At 43.8% G+C, this 15,789-nt stretch overlaps 2 protein-coding genes across 2 annotated transcripts in view; one reads left to right on the forward strand and one right to left on the reverse strand.

The window, feature by feature from the left end:
• The window catches only part of LOC306964895 (interferon-induced very large GTPase 1-like), a 470,425-nt gene that overhangs the window by 424,359 nt on the left and 30,277 nt on the right, over positions 1-15,789 (reverse strand). The window lies entirely within an intron of this gene.
• LOC306964356 (interferon-induced very large GTPase 1-like) lies at positions 3,351-11,040 on the forward strand (the record flags this gene model as incomplete). The annotated part of the gene is made up of 3 exons (XM_079558348.1): positions 3,351-7,626; positions 7,693-7,809; positions 11,018-11,040. The coding sequence occupies exons 1-3, from the start codon at positions 3,396-3,398 to the stop codon at positions 11,038-11,040; spliced, it is 4,371 nt and encodes a 1,456-aa protein (XP_079414474.1). The 5' UTR covers positions 3,351-3,395.

Below are 15,789 nucleotides of genomic sequence, written 5' to 3' on the forward strand. Positions count from 1 at the left end.
CTAAACTTCCCGATCCACACACACCTCCTCCAGCTGTTCTGACCCCGAGGCCACACCAGGCCAGCTCGGAGACATAGTCCCACTAGCGTGTCCTGGGTCTTCCACGAGGCCTTGTCCCACTAGGACATGTCTGGAACACCTCCCGCGGGAGGCGACCAGGAGGTATCCGGAACAGATGCCCGAGCCACCTCAGCTGCTCCTTTTGACGTGAAGGAGCAGCGACTCTAATCCGAGCTCCTCCCGGGTAACTGAGCTCCGCCCAGTCACCCTGCGAAGGAAACTCATTTCGGCCGCTTGTATTCGCGATCTCGTCCTTTCGGTCATGACCCAAATCTCATGACCATAGGTGAGGATCACATGACCATAGGTGAGGATCACATGACCATAGGTGAGGATCACATGACCATAGGTGAGGATCACATGACCATAGGTGAGGGTGGGAACGTAGATCGATCGGTAAATCCAGAGCTTTGCCCCGACTCAGCTCCCTCTTCACCACGACAGACCGATACAGCGACCGCATCACTGCTGACGCCGCACCGATCCGTCTGTCCATCTCACGCTCCATCCGTCCCTCACTGAGAACAAGACCTGAGATACTTGAACTCCTCCACTTGAGGTAAGGACTCCCCACCGACCTGTAGAGGGGAAGGAGAACCATGGCCTCGGATTTGGAGGTGCAGATCCTCATCCCGGCCGCTACACACTCGGCTGCAAACCGCCCCAGGGCAGCTGAAGGTCCAACAGAACAATATCATCCACAAACAGCAGAGATGAGACTCTGAGGCTCCCAAACCGGACACCCTCCGGCCCCTGGCTGCGCCGAGAAACTCTGTCCATAAAAGTAATGAACAGAACCGGTGACAAAGGGCAGCCCTGAGGAGACCAACACGCACCGGGAACAGGTCTGACTTACTGCCGGCAATGAACCAAGAGGCCCCCGGACCCCATACTCCCGGAGCACCCCCCACAGGGCACCACGAGGGCCCCAGACCCCATACTCCCGGAGCACCCCCCACAGGGCACCACGAGGGACACGGTCGAACGCTTTCTCCAGATCCACAAAACACATGTGGACTGGTTGGTCGAACTCCCACGAACCCTCGAGCACCCGATGAAGGGTGTAGAGCTGGTCCAGTGTGCCACGACCAGGACGAAAACCGCATTGTTCCTCCTGGATCCAAGGTTCGACTATCGGCCGGATCCTCCTCTCCAGCACCCTGGAGTAGACCTTACCGGGGAGTTAAGGAGGGTGATTCCTCTGTAATTGGAACACACCCTCCGATCCCCCTTTTTAAAGAGAGGGACCACCACCCCGGTCTGCCAATCCAGGGGCACTGTCCCCGACCGCCACGCGATGTTGCAGAGACGTGTCAGCCAAGACAGTCCTACAACATCCAGAGACTTAAGGTACTCAGGGCGAATCTCATCCACCCCCGGAGCCACCGAGGAGCTTTCTCACCACCTCAGTGACTTCAGCCCCGGTGATGGGCGAGCCCACCCCCGAGTCCCCAGCCTCTGCTTCCTCATTGGAAGACGTGACGGTGGGATTGAGGAGGTCCTCGAAGTACTCCTTCCACCGCCCAACAACATCCCCAGTCGAGGTCAGCAGCCCCCCACCCGCACTGTAAACAGTGTTGGTGAAGCACTGCTTCCCCCTCCTGAGGCGCCGGATGGTTTGCCAGAATCTCTTCGAGGCCGACCGATAGTTTTCCTCCATGGCTTCTCCGAACTCCTCCCAGACACGAGTTTTTGCCTCCGCGACCGCACGAGCTGCAGCACGCTTGGCCTGCCGGTACCTCTCAGCTGCCTCAGGAGTCCCACAAGCCAACAAGGCCAGGTAGGACTCCTTCTTCAGCTTGACGGCATCCCTAACTTCCGGGCGCCACCACCGGGTTCGGGGATTGCCGCCGCGACAGGCACCAGAGACCTTACGGCCACAACTACGAGCAGCCGCATCGACAATGGAGGAGGAGAACAGAGTCCACTCGGACTCCATGTCCCCCGCCTCCCTCGGAATCTGGGTGAAGCTCTTCCGGAGGTGGGAGTTGAAGACCCCACTGACAGAGGGATCCACCAGACGTTCCCAGCAGACCCTCACCACACGCTTGGGCCTGCCAGGTCTGACCGGCTTCCTCCCCTGCCAGCGGATCCAGCTCACCACCAGGTGGTGATCAGTTGACAGCTCCGCCCCTCTCTTCACCCGAGTGTCCGAGACACGCGGCCGGAGTTCAGACGACACAACTACAAAGTCGATCATCGACCTCCTGCCTAGGGTGTCCTGGTGCCACGTGCACTTATGGACACCCTTGTGCTCGAACATGGTGCCGAGCTGCTCATGATGCGCCCGGGCAGCGGCGCCTCTTTCTCTCTCTCTCCCCGTGACGTGCGGTCACTGCTCACGTACATCCTCGTCGGAGCGTCTGACTTCCAGGTTTATTGTTTCTCAAGACAGTTTTCAATACCGTTGCGTATGAACGCAGGAAGTATGTTGAGGTCGGTTACGTATGTGCAGACAGGACTGTTGGTAAAAAAAAAGAAAATAAATCTGGAAGCGATGATCAGAGGACGAGGAGAGCGGGCGCTTTTGGGAAAAGTCCTGTTCACAGTCGGCCTACCACTTCTGCCAGTGCCTGTCGTGGTGTCATCTGTTTGTCAAAAGCTATAGAAAGCCAATAGAAGCTATTATTTATCCCAATTTCCAAGACTTATCGAAATTAATTAGAACTTCTTATAATGAAACAGACGAAAACTTGACAAAAACCTTTTTAATTTTCATGACTAAAACTATCACATTTTGGTGGATCGGTGCGGCGTCAGCAGTGATGCGGTCGCTGTAACGGTCTGTCGTGGTGAAGAGGGAGCTGAGTCGGGGCAAAGCTCTCGATTTACCGATCGATCTACGTTCAACCAACTTGATTCTCCCCCGCGGTTGCACCGCGCTGTTGGGATGACGACCCAGGGGTCGGGGACACGAGTCGTTAATGGAGCAGAGAGGTGATTCAGCACGGACAGTCAGATGTTTAGGTTCTGCTCCGTGAGACTCTGCCCACCCTCTCTGCTGCTCTCCCCATGCTGACACCTCAGCACTTCATTCAGCCCACTTGTTACGAGCCACTTTGTTTACCCAGTAACGATGACGGCGTTGTAACGACATTGTCATTACCATTATCATCACGTGTTATTCCCAACACTGTTTACACCCGAGCAACACAGCAGTAACTGAATCATGTTTTCATCTTTTCCAGATGATGGCGCTGTTGAGCAGACTCCACCTCCAGGACAGATCTGAGAATAAACTGACCTCTGCAGAGTTTCTTCAGATAAGACCAACTCTGAAACATGAGGAGCTGAGTGAGAGTGACCTCTGCTCTGTTTATCTCCACAAACTGTTCATGTTAGACTACAGGGCCAGGTACATTCAGGCTAAACAGGAAACAGATGACTTTTGTGATGCCCATCCTCTGGACCTCCAGATGGCAGTGTTTCACTGCTCAGACAGCTTTCTAAAGCAGAAGATGGTCACTAAGCTGTCCCAGTGTCAGTACGCCTTACCTCTGCTGGTGCCTGACCCTTTCACTGGGGACATCGAGTGTCCTCTGTGGACGTTTCGACAGATTAAAAAAACCTGGAAGAAAACTGAAACCAAAGATAATGAAACTGTAGTGACCATGAAGTCGATGTCCATCTGTAAAGCAGAGACTCCGATGGTTCTGTGTTTCCGTCTGGGATCTCTGTCTGGGTCTAAATCTCAGCTCATCAACACTCTGATCCATGATCGCCACAGCACCTTCTTCCACAGAAACTGTCCAGGCAGCTCTAAAAAGCGCCTCCTGTTGGATGGTGTAGCAGAGATCGCCTGGTACTGTCCCTCTGGAAAACCCACTGACAGCTTCAGCGACTGTGTGGCCTTCTGTAATCTTCATGGAGATGGTCTGACTCACCACAAACAGCGGCAAATACTGATGGACAAGGCGTCAGTCAATGTGGTTTTTGTGCCAACGTTGGATAAGAATCATGAGAGTGCAGCTGTGATCAAACATCTGTTAGAATCTCCTACACCTCTGATTGCTCTCGATGAAGACAGTGGACATAAAAGAATTCAACTCAGAAAACACAAATACAAAGTCGGTCTTAAAGACAGAAGCCAGCCAGACGTTTCTAAGGAGCTGAGAATAATAATAAGAGACATTATATCTGGTTCAGATCAGTCCTTTCTGCTGGAATCCATGTCAGAATCTATGTCAGACACTGGACTCAGAGTGGACGAACGTGACACCAGCTGCGACAAAGGGTTTTCTTCTGCAGAAACACTGATGACAATAATTAAATCTGTCTCTGTCTCTGATGTTAAAACAAAATTCCTCCCATGTCAAGGCCTGCTGTGGCATGACTGGAGCAGAATGAACAAAGAACTGTATCGTCTGAAAGGAAACGTTGAAGAAGAAAAATGTAAAAAGCTGAATGAGTGTAGGATACTACGAGAAGATCAGGTTAAAGCTTCCTCTGGTGAACTGATGAAGTCTTTTGTTCTTCACCTTTCTTCACCTTCACCTTCTTTTAGTCCAAGAGACAGAGAATATTTCCTTACATGGACTCAGATCTTATTTGATGATCATGTCACAGAATGTCGGTCTAAAATTCTACAAGACTATAACCAGAAGTGGTCAGAGGTTTTAGACCTAAAGAAGCAGATGGACAAGAAAAAGTCTGAGGACTCGGACCAAAAGAAGACCCCGGACAGATCTGAAAAGTTAAAGACCAAACAAGCAGAACTTTCAAAAGACCTTCAGTCTGCCTCATGTGGCCTGGAGCACATCTTCAGAGAAATGGCTCAGATCTATGAAGCCCATAAGAGTCTAGATAAACCTCCAGGACAGGGGCCGACTGACTGGTCTAAATACCCAGAGCTGGCAGCAGAGCTGATGATCTCAGGACACCCAATGGAGCTGATGGATGGAGATGCAGGTCACGTCCCTCTGACTTGGATCTCAGGTCTTATTGATCAGGTCAACCAGAAACTGGGAAACAAGAAGGTGTTTGTTCTGTCTGTGTTGGAGATACAGAGCAGTGGGAAGTCTACGATGCTCAATGCCATGTTTGGACTCCAGTTTGCAGTCAGTGCAGGCAGATGCACCAGAGGAGCCTTCATGCAGCTGGTCAAACTGTCAGAAGACATGAAGGAAGAGTTTCAGTGGGACTACATCCTTGTGGTGGAAACTGAGGGGCTGCGAGCTCTGGAGTTAGATGGAAATAAAACCATTCATCACGACAATGAACTTGCTACATTTGTCGTTGGTTTGGGAAACATGACTCTGGTGAACATCATGGGAGAGAATCCCTCTGAGATGCAGGACGTTCTGCAGATTGTGGTCCAGGCTTTCATGAGGATGAAGGAAGTCAGACTTTCACCGAGCTGTGTGTTTGTTCATCAGAATGTCTCTGATGTCAGTGCCACAGAGAAAAACATGGATGGAAAAAGGAAAGTGCTGGAAAAACTGGATAAAATGGTCCAACTCGCGGCTAAAGAGGAAGTTTTTGACGCGGAAAGTTTCAGTGACATCATTGAGTTTGACGTTCAGAAAGATGTGAAGTACTTTGCTCAGCTGTGGGAGGGAAGTCCTCCGATGGCTCCTCCAAATCCAGGATACAGTGAGTGTGTCCAAGACCTGAAGAGCTTCATCCTCGAGAAAGCAAAGAAATCTCCTGGTGTCACTCTCTCTGAGTTCAAAACTAAAGTTGCAGATCTGTGGGAGGCTCTTTTAAACGAGAACTTTGTGTTCAGCTTCAAAAACACTCTGGAGATCGCTGTTTACAGGAAACTCGAAGTTCAATACGGAAACTGGACCTGGGCTTTGAGGAGTGAGATGTTGAAAATTGAAGAGAAACTTTATAAAATAATTATAAATGGAGAACTTGACCGTGTGAAGCTCAGTTTACTTCAAAGAGAAGTCACCAAGAAATATGATGAAATTAAGGATTCAATGTCAAAGTACTTTGAAACTGAGGAAGACAAAGACATGTTAATTCAGTGGTGTGTCCAACATGAACTAAAACTTAAAGATTTTCTGGATGAACTGGTTCGAGGACTTCAAATAAAACTGAATAATGTGATTGAACAGAAGAAAGCAATTAAAGAGGTTGATGAGAAGAAATCTGTGTTTGAGAACAACCTGCTGCAGAAGAGCAAAGAGCTCGCTCTAAAACTGAGAAACAACTTACCAGATGATCAGGAACTTCTTAAACAGTTTAACAGTGAGTGGGAGACGTGGGTTTCTGAACTGACCAGAGGCTTAAAACCTCCTGAAAAGATCAACTTTGAGGAGGACCAGCTTCAGGCCATTCAGGAGCTGGGATTTGAATATGATTTAATCATAAAGCAGAAACAATCATCATGCTACAAAGGTTTAGCTGAACGTGGAGATTATACTGAGTATGTTGCAAAGAAGCCCCATCAGAGTCAGAATATAATCACCAACGTCTGGAATAACCAATCACAGTTCTTAAGTGTTCATCTTCCACAGGAACTCCAAGAACAGATGAAAAACCTAATCAAAAATGTTGAAGAAAAAGCATTAAAAGAAATTAAGGAAAAACCTGTGGCAGAAAGAGGCTACAGTTCATCTTACCTCAGTGAAATGAGCTTCAATGTGATCACTTCTATTACTGGATTTGAATCACAATGGAAATATCTTCTAAAGAAAGAGTTTAAAGTGGATCTGATCCTGTTTGTGTTCTACAGGACTCAGAGGTGGATCTTAGCCTCTCATTCTCAGTTCCTCAAAAACAACGACGTCCGCACATATTTAGAGAGTAAGAAAGATGAATACTACAGTGTCTTCAGGAGTTTCTATGAAGGAAGCTCCTCAGCTGTTCTCGCTGGACTGATCTGTGAGAAACTGAAGTCCTCCATGACTGAAGCTGTGAGTAACCAGACTGCTATTGATATCGCTGTAGACATGAGATGTAATGTCCCAGCGTTCAAAGAAAACAGACTCAACCTGGAGAAACATGTGTTAAAGTCACTGGCAGAAAAGAGAGAATTTAACAGATATAAGACATACATCAATGATCCAAAGGCCTACATGAAGACTTTCATCAGAGAAGAAGTGGAAACTCTCCTACAAACAGACTACAAGGATAAATGCAGCAGTTTCTACAAACAGAAAATCTCAAACATCCAAACACAGGTTCTTCATGATCTTCGTGAGATGACCAAAGGAAACAGAGGAGACATAAATATGTGGCTGCAGGAGTTTACAGGATCCATCAAAGGAAAACTCACATTTGGAACAATAGACCCTCAAAACTTTACTACTGTGAAAAACTTTGATTTTCTGAAGGAAGAAATAGAAAAAGGACTAAACTCCATCTCTGACGACCTTTCACATCTCTCCGTGGACAAGTTTAAGTGGTTCAGACAGAGGCCAGACCAGATCCTCATCGACATGTTGTGCGACTGCTGTTGGGAAACATGTCCTTTCTGTGCTGCAGTTTGCACCGACACCATCAAAGATCATGAAGGCGATCATAGCACTCCTTTCCATCGCCCTCCTTTTGCTTGTGACCGTCACTATAGGACGTCAGACAAAGAGTTTGTGACATTCTGCACCACAAAAGTCGCAGGTGATGGATCCTTTTATCCTGGTTCTACAAACAAATCAGTGCCTTTCAAACAATATCGTTGTGCAGGTCCTCCATATGACACATGGAGCATCGTCCCTGACCTGTATAAGGAGTCCTACTGGCAGTGGGTCGTCTGCAACTTTCAAACGGAGATAGAGGAGCACTATAATCTAAAATATGAAGGTAGAGGAGCAATTCCGATACAATGGAGAAGCATCACTTTTAACCAGGCAATAAGAAACCTGGAGAAAATGTACAGATAAATGTGTTTAAAAGTTTCACGTAATCAGTTCATTGGAACAACAGTTTCAACAGTAACAGTTTCAACAGTAACAGTTTCAACAGTAACAGTTTCAACAGTAACAGTTTCAACAGTAACAGTCTCAACAGTAACAGTTTCCACAGTAACAGTTTCAACAGTAACAGTTTCAACAGTAACAGTTTCCACAGTAACAGTTTCAACAGTAACAGTTTCAACAGTAACAGTTTCAACAGTAACAGTTTCAACAGTAACAGTTTCAACAGTAACAGTTTCAACAGTAACAGTTTCAACAGTAAGTTTCCACAGTAACAGTTTCAACAGTAACAGTTTCAACAGTAACAGTTTCAACAGTAACAGTTTCCACAGTAACAGTTTCCACAGTAACAGTTTCAACAGTAACAGTTTCAACAGTAACAGTTTCAACAGTAACAGTTTCAACAGTAACAGTTTCAACAGTAACAGTTTCAACAGTAACAGTTTCAATAGTAACAGTTTCAACAGTAACAGTTTCAACAGTAACAGTTTCAACAGTAACAGTTTCAACAGTAACAGTTTCAACAGTAACAGTTTCAACAGTAACAGTTTCAACAGTAACAGTTTCAACAGTAACAGTTTCAACAGTAACAGTTTCAACAGAAACAGTTTCAACAGTAACAGTTTCAACAGAAACAGTTTCAATAGTAACAGTTTCAACAGCAACAGTTTCAACAGTAACAGTTTCAACAGTAACAGTTTCCACAGTAACAGTTTCAACAGTAACAGTTTCAACAGTAACAGTTTCCACAGTAACAGTTTCCACAGTAACAGTTTCAACAGTAACAGTTTCAACAGTAAGAGTCACAACAGTAAGAGTCACAACAGTAACAGTTTCAACAGTAACAGTTTCCACAGTAACAGTTTCAACAGTAACAGTTTCAACAGTAACAGTTTCAACAGTAAGAGTCACAACAGAAAAATTAACAGTGTTGAGAAAAATAAAAGATCCCTATTCATTTTATCTTTGTTTTGTCATTAACCTTTTCGGTTTCCCGCCTTGTCTGTAATGAATTTGCAGAACAAACATTTTGCTTTATGTTTTGTAACCGAATAAACCTTTATTCATTCATTCATTCATTCAACTCACCTCACAAAATAGGGAAAACAATCAAGTAAATAAATAGATAATTAATAAAACATGGGAATGACAGTGAGGAGAAACGTGATATTTTTGAGAATGTATATGTACAAATACATATAACATGATAATACTGTAAAGATAATAATAACAACATTAAGCACTATATTATCATTGTTATTGTTATAATAATGGTGATGGTGATGGTGATGATGATGATGACGATGATGATGATGATGATGATGATGATGGTGATGATGATGATGATGATGATGTTACTATAATAATGTGTCGTGTTGATTATAAAAGTGATGACAAATGTAATAAGTAAATCTATAGCAGTGACTGGTGTTTAGTCATGATTGTTGGGTGGATTAAAAACATATTAACATTATCATTAATCACCTACATTACGGAACTTCTTCCAAACGTCGTCTTTAAGCCTCATCAGATTTTCATCTTGTGAAATGTAAAATCTTTTCATGAATCATAAAGTTAAGGCTGAAAAGTTGAAGTTAGGACTTGATTGTAGTTCATACTGAATCATGTGATGATGTTCTTGTTGCATTATTATATCATGTTCTGTGGTGATAATGTACAGGTTATATTAAAAAGATGAATTTTGATGGAAAAAATATCCGTATTTAGACTTGACTTTATTTATGTGGTAAACAGGTTCATTTTCCACCAGAAAATGGCTAAAAAGAGCAAAAAATTGTGTTTTCCAAAAGATTTTATTTCCCCCCTTGGTGAAGCCACGCCCCCTTCAATGACGCTAAACAGGTTCATGCTGATTCTACAGAGAAAAACATGATTTCGATTTAAGAAAGTATTTTTTTCACCAAGACTATATTTTGTTTAGAGCTCATACTATTACACATAAACCATATGACTTATGTAACAGGTACTTAAGCTAGAATATTTCTTTCTGTTGGGCTAATCAGAAGTCTAGAGTACGGCTCTCGGAGAGATAGGACAGAAACTGATCTTTGCGTATAAATGTTGTGTTATTATTTACAGTGGACATAGAAACAAATAAACACTTGGACAAAAACATACACAAGAATGGCCATTCAAATGGACATAAACAGAACATAAACAGAAAATGAAATTAGAGTTCATGTGTGACAGTTCAAATGCACAGTTCATACGGCCACGGATTGGAGATTGAGGTATGACAGTTCGTAGTGAGAGTTCGGTTTATGGTGATAGTGTGTATGGGGTAATGCAAAGGCCGCAGAGTAGTGAGGTGCGAGGCAAGGGGTTGTGGCTATAAGCCGCCTACCGGCCCGACCAGAGCAGGTGGAGATCGTTGAGAGGTGGAGATCGTTGAGAGGTGGAGATCGTTGAGAGGTGGAGATCGTTGAGAGGTGGAGATCGTTGAGAGGTGGAGATCGTTGGGCTCGGGCTCGAGGCCTATCTACAGCTCGCCATCCAAGACTTAGGGACCTGGCCTGCGTAAAACACAGGACCCTGAGTTCGATCATTGTGCGCACATTAAAAATAATCATAATCCATTTAACTTCAATAACCAAATACTATTACTCGCATTAACAATACTGAATACAATCAATCATATTTTATGTACATCCCAGTACTATACAAAAATAAGCAGAACAAATGTCATTATGACAGGCGTAACTACCGCGTGCGCACTGGCGGACTGCGCACCAGCGGCAGTGTTCATTCATTATCTTTAACATAGCGTAAAAAGTTCAGATGACCCTAAACAGCCACAGCACTTAGACACCAGGTGTACATACATAAAATAAAGACTCGACATAAATATGATGTAAATTAATTCAGAGACATGGAGGAAAACGGGGTTTAAAGCCCAATGCTAACCCTGCTAACCCGCCCATAAGGAATACATAGCGGCGGGTAGTAGCTAACATCTCAAAAAATTCACTCACCAACTCCGCTCATTATCACAACATCAACACACTCTCTCGTCACGAATCAGCCCTGATGGTCGGCACCTATAAGTTAACAATCAGTTGTACAATGTTGGACAGTTGTCATCGCGATCTGCGAGTAAACGAGAACTTTAAAACATACCGGCTTCGAACTTCCCCGAGGCTTAGCCACCGCACCCGTCAGCCATATTGGAACGCTGGATATTATAGAGCGATTGGCTGCAACGAGTCACGTGAGCGGGTGACGCTACGCTCGCGAGACTAAGCGTAAGGACAGCGCAGGTAATGGAAGGGAACGACATTAAAGGAGATATAACATATTTCCCAGCCGTGTTACACTTAGATTAGATTAAATTGTAGTTTCTCAGGCAAAATGTGATAATCTCAAACCCTTATGTTAATACAGATGATCAATGACAGGGGTGGGGCTGGTTATAACAATCATCCTCTAAATACAGTTAATGACACTGACTTGATTTTAATGATTACAGAATGCTCGGACGGTGGAAAACAAAGACGGACTGATTTGTGCAAATGTTTAAAAAATCATCTCCCGAGGTCAGAAAGAAGGTCAGTCAGATCAGTTGCAAAGGCTCATGGGATCTGCCGTTAACACTGAGCAGATACTGAAACACTGCAGAAGCTGAGAGGGTCCAGGACCATCAGTGCAGGTTGTACTGAAACATCTACAGTTTCCTCTGAGGTTCAGGAGGAAGTGATGGTGATGATCAGACTCAGACCTGTATTATGGACTGACTCCACATGAGGTCAAGCAAGACATTGTTCTTTTATTTAAATAAAGCTCTTTTTGAAGTGTTTTTTATTCTAATATAACCTTCCCCGGTATTGGGGTCGGTTGTATTTGACGTCAACTCACGAGGTCTGTGATTTTCTCTTCTTCTTCTCTCTTTCCCTGTAGTGAACACATGTGGGAACTTTGTATAAAAGTTTGAGAACTTTAGCTCAAAACTTCAGTGAGTTACAGGAGCTGAAAGTGTTACAGCCACACCCGGTCTCCCCTGTTATATGACTGTTTTATTGGAATAACCTAAAGGGTCAAGTTTGAAAGAGGAGGTTATTTGTGGTCACTCTGGGGTCACGTCCTGAAAGGCTTGTCCAACAGTTTGATCCCATAAAAGATTATTATCAGTCTTATCTTCAGTTTATTCCTTTTACGTGACGTCTTTATTTGTTCAAAGTCCATGTTTATGGTTTCAGAGGCAAAAGGCTGTGGTTTATCTTATCAGCGTTTTAATAATGCCTTTGATTCGTCAAATTTAAACTTAAACCAACACTTTTAACTGTTTTTATACCATGGTGTGGGTGAATACTCAATTCTGATTGGCTGGTGGGGGCTAACAAGCGTGCATTATTTTGGTATAACCGCACATGTAGTCCGGTAGTTAAATCACTGGGACGTCACTCCGCTGTGGCGTCGCCATAGCAACACATGACACAGCTGAACCAGATAAAGGCGTAATTAGTGACTGACAGGAACGTATGAGATGGATTTAGTGTTTGCTAAATGTTTGTAGAGGAGAGTGAGCAGCGAGGTTAGCTACTGTTAATAACATATGAGCTTTACATTTCTATTGGAAACGGTTAAGGTTATTCATCTTTTTCAGACGTACATAAAATGATCCTGCATTGAAGCATATTTGTCTGGATTAGTAAAGTCAAACATAAAAGTTTGAGTTGGGGGGGCCCAGGTGTGAGCGACTCCACCGCAGCTGTTTCCATAAACAGTTGAGCTGGTTGAGCTAGCTAGCTTCAGGTTAAACCTTGTAAAAGGTAAATAACTCCTGCCCACGAGTGCCGCATATCGGTGTTTACTTCCAGGGAAAAGTGTTTCCGGGTTAGTCCTGTTGTGTTGTGATTCTGTGCTGATGTTGTGTCGTTGAGCCTGACTGAGATCCTCGTAATAGCTGCGGAGAATGACTCGCTCTGAGACCAGCCTTCAGTGACCGGCTAATAACCCACACAAAATAGTCCTGTAGTCTGGCAGATTTAGTGACTTTAGTCAATGAAAAACACATTTATTATAAATGTTAGGTTTGTGGGACCCTGGTATAAGCGGATTAAACAACGAGGAGCCGCGTTAGACGTTATAATGACTCCGCTGCGCGTCGTGGTGTTCGTGACTCTGCGTCGTGCATTATAACCGTGTAATGCGGCTCCTCGTTGTTTAATTCTTACGTAGCAGGATGCAAATTCAGTTTCAGTTAGGAAATTTGTTTTCATTTGATTTTGCCCCTCAATCTAAAGGAAGTCAACTTTTTTTCATAATTTGTCGCTCGTCCTAGTGTTGAATCTATTGCCTGTTGTCTTTGTTGTTGTGTGGCCTTTCCTATCTGTAAACATCAACCTGAAGTGGGAGCACAGATGAAAATGATCCATTGTGGCTAACTCTGGCATGCTCACATGTGAACTTGTGAACCCTTGTGTGGCCTTCGTGTCATTTTCACAGCATAAAAAAGTATGAATGCATGGTTATTTTAAGGCTCTTCTTTGGAGTGTACATTTTTTGACATTTGGGTCTTGAAAGGGGGAAAAATTGAACGATCACACGTTTGTTAATTAATATGTGCCATCCCAATGAATAAATAAAACATTAACATGCTGTATTTCTGATGTGCAAAATGTTTATACTTCTTTCAGACTGGAGCCTGCTGAAGCACACAGTCTCAAGAAATGTGAGTTTAAACTATTTAAGATAAAAGACCAGCCTTTATTGATCTCATAATTGAGAAATGTACTTGTTACATCAGCCCTCAAGAAACAACCAGAGTGTGCAGAATGTGTATATGTATGTATTTGAACAGGAAATCTTCAATCAAAGACAAGATAGTGTGAACAAACAAATAAAACGTAAACAGAGCTATCTCATGTACAAAGTACAATGAATAAGATCAAAAATAGACATTTAAACCACCGCCACAGACACAAGATATTGTGTAAAATGCAATAAAATAAGTATAATATAGTAGTAGAATAGCAGAAGCTTTGTCTCTACAGGAGAATAACTGCTGCATCTTCTCTCCAGATTTCTGTCAACTCTTTTTGGATTCAAAGTCGGCTCAAACTGAACTGAAACTGTCTGACAACAATAAGAAGGCAACACGTGCGGGAGACGAGCAGCCGTATCCAGATCATCAGGACAGATTTGACACTTGGCCTCAGCTTCTGTGTGGCCTTGTGTAACAGAGTTATATTATTGAATTTAATCAAAAATGCTTAGAATTAGTTGTTTTTCCTTTGGAGCCACCTGCTGGTTGTTTGGGGAAACTGCATGCAATGGGTCTCACACGCGCTCTCCCTGCGCCCCAGCAGAGCAACGGTTGAGGCTGGTGGAGGTAGGTGCGGGAGAGATCACTCCAAACTGCTGTTAAATATATTTTATGCTTTTATAGATCATATCTCTTTGTTCTTACATGTAAATTAGTGTCACTGGACTATATTTTGTAAATTTCCCCCAAGTATACGTTAAAATTTCCAATTTGTTAAGTTTATTGTATAAGCCCCAGTTATAACGTTAGCCTAACGGCCGTTTTCTGCCCCACTCAGTCACGGAGCTCTAAGTAATTTTTATTTATTCCTTGTCCTGTACAGACCTTTGAATGCAGTTGTCCCCTCCCTGATGGACCTGTGTATATATTGTGTGTTAAAGGTCCCAGTAAAGAAGCCATCGTAACTGCAGTCCTGAGTCCGTGGTCTCTCTCTGCACACACATCGGTCACACTTGGTCTGACTGGGCGCTGTTACTGGGAGGTCCAGTGGAGTGGACATGTTCATATATCAGTGTCTTACAGAGGAATCGGCAGGAAAGGGTTTGGTAATGACTGTGCGTTTGGATTCAATGCTCTGTCCTGGAGTCTCGAGTGCTCTGAACGTGGTTTCACTGTTCATCATGAAAACAAACGAACCCCCCTCACTCACCCTCGCTCCTCCACTGGGACAGTAGGGGTGTATGTGGACTGTGCTGCCGGCTCTCTGTCCTTCTACACAGTCTCCCCTGAGCAGCTGATCCACCTCCACACCTTCAACACCACCTTCACTGAGCCTCTGTTCCCTGGGTTTATGCTCTCTGATAACGGCTCCTCAGTGGCTACGTTTACATCAGTTACATAAAACTCTGGTCATGATCAGATTTCTGGGTGATGATTTCTGATATACATTTCCTGATATTGATATAATCTGATTTCTCTCTGATCTTTCACACCTGTGCATTAACTAATCAGGAAAATACAGCAAAAACTAATAGAACAAAGACTGCAACAGACAGTTCAGTGGTTAAGGCTGCTGCACATATGCATATTATCCCATATTTGGCATTGTGGGTTCATGTCCCCGCTGTGATTGGTTGCTAAATTTCCCCCTATGCCCTTCACATGAGGATGTCAGGGAGTCAGTTAATTTTAGTTGGAGACAGTATCCTTTTAGCCACAGATTTTACATTTAAGAGACCCAGCCTTGAGTCTTAATAAATGATGTAGAAGGCATGGATACAGTGGGACCTCATATTCATTGGTTGTTTTGGGTCAAGGGTGCACCCCTAAGTCATGTGAACAAAAAACAGTTAAAATGGTACACTCTCACATGAAAATGATAAAAACTAATAATCCACATTACCAAGTACACATACATTAAAATTATCAAATAATCATATGAATACATGGGAAATAAATGTTGACATGATTAAAACGAATTGGGATCAGGTTTTGGTTACTAAAACAGCACTCAATTCATTGGAAATCCAAAAAACAGAAAGATAATTATTTGTACAAAAGTATAAGCAGTATGATAGTCACAGATCTGCAAAATATCTAGCAAGCTTAATTAATATTAAAAAACGCAGGTCTGCAATATCAAAA

Source organism: Gobius niger, assembly GCF_951799975.1.
Source record: "Gobius niger genome assembly, chromosome: 6".
In the NCBI taxonomy this organism is placed as follows: domain Eukaryota; kingdom Metazoa; phylum Chordata; class Actinopteri; order Gobiiformes; family Gobiidae; genus Gobius; species Gobius niger.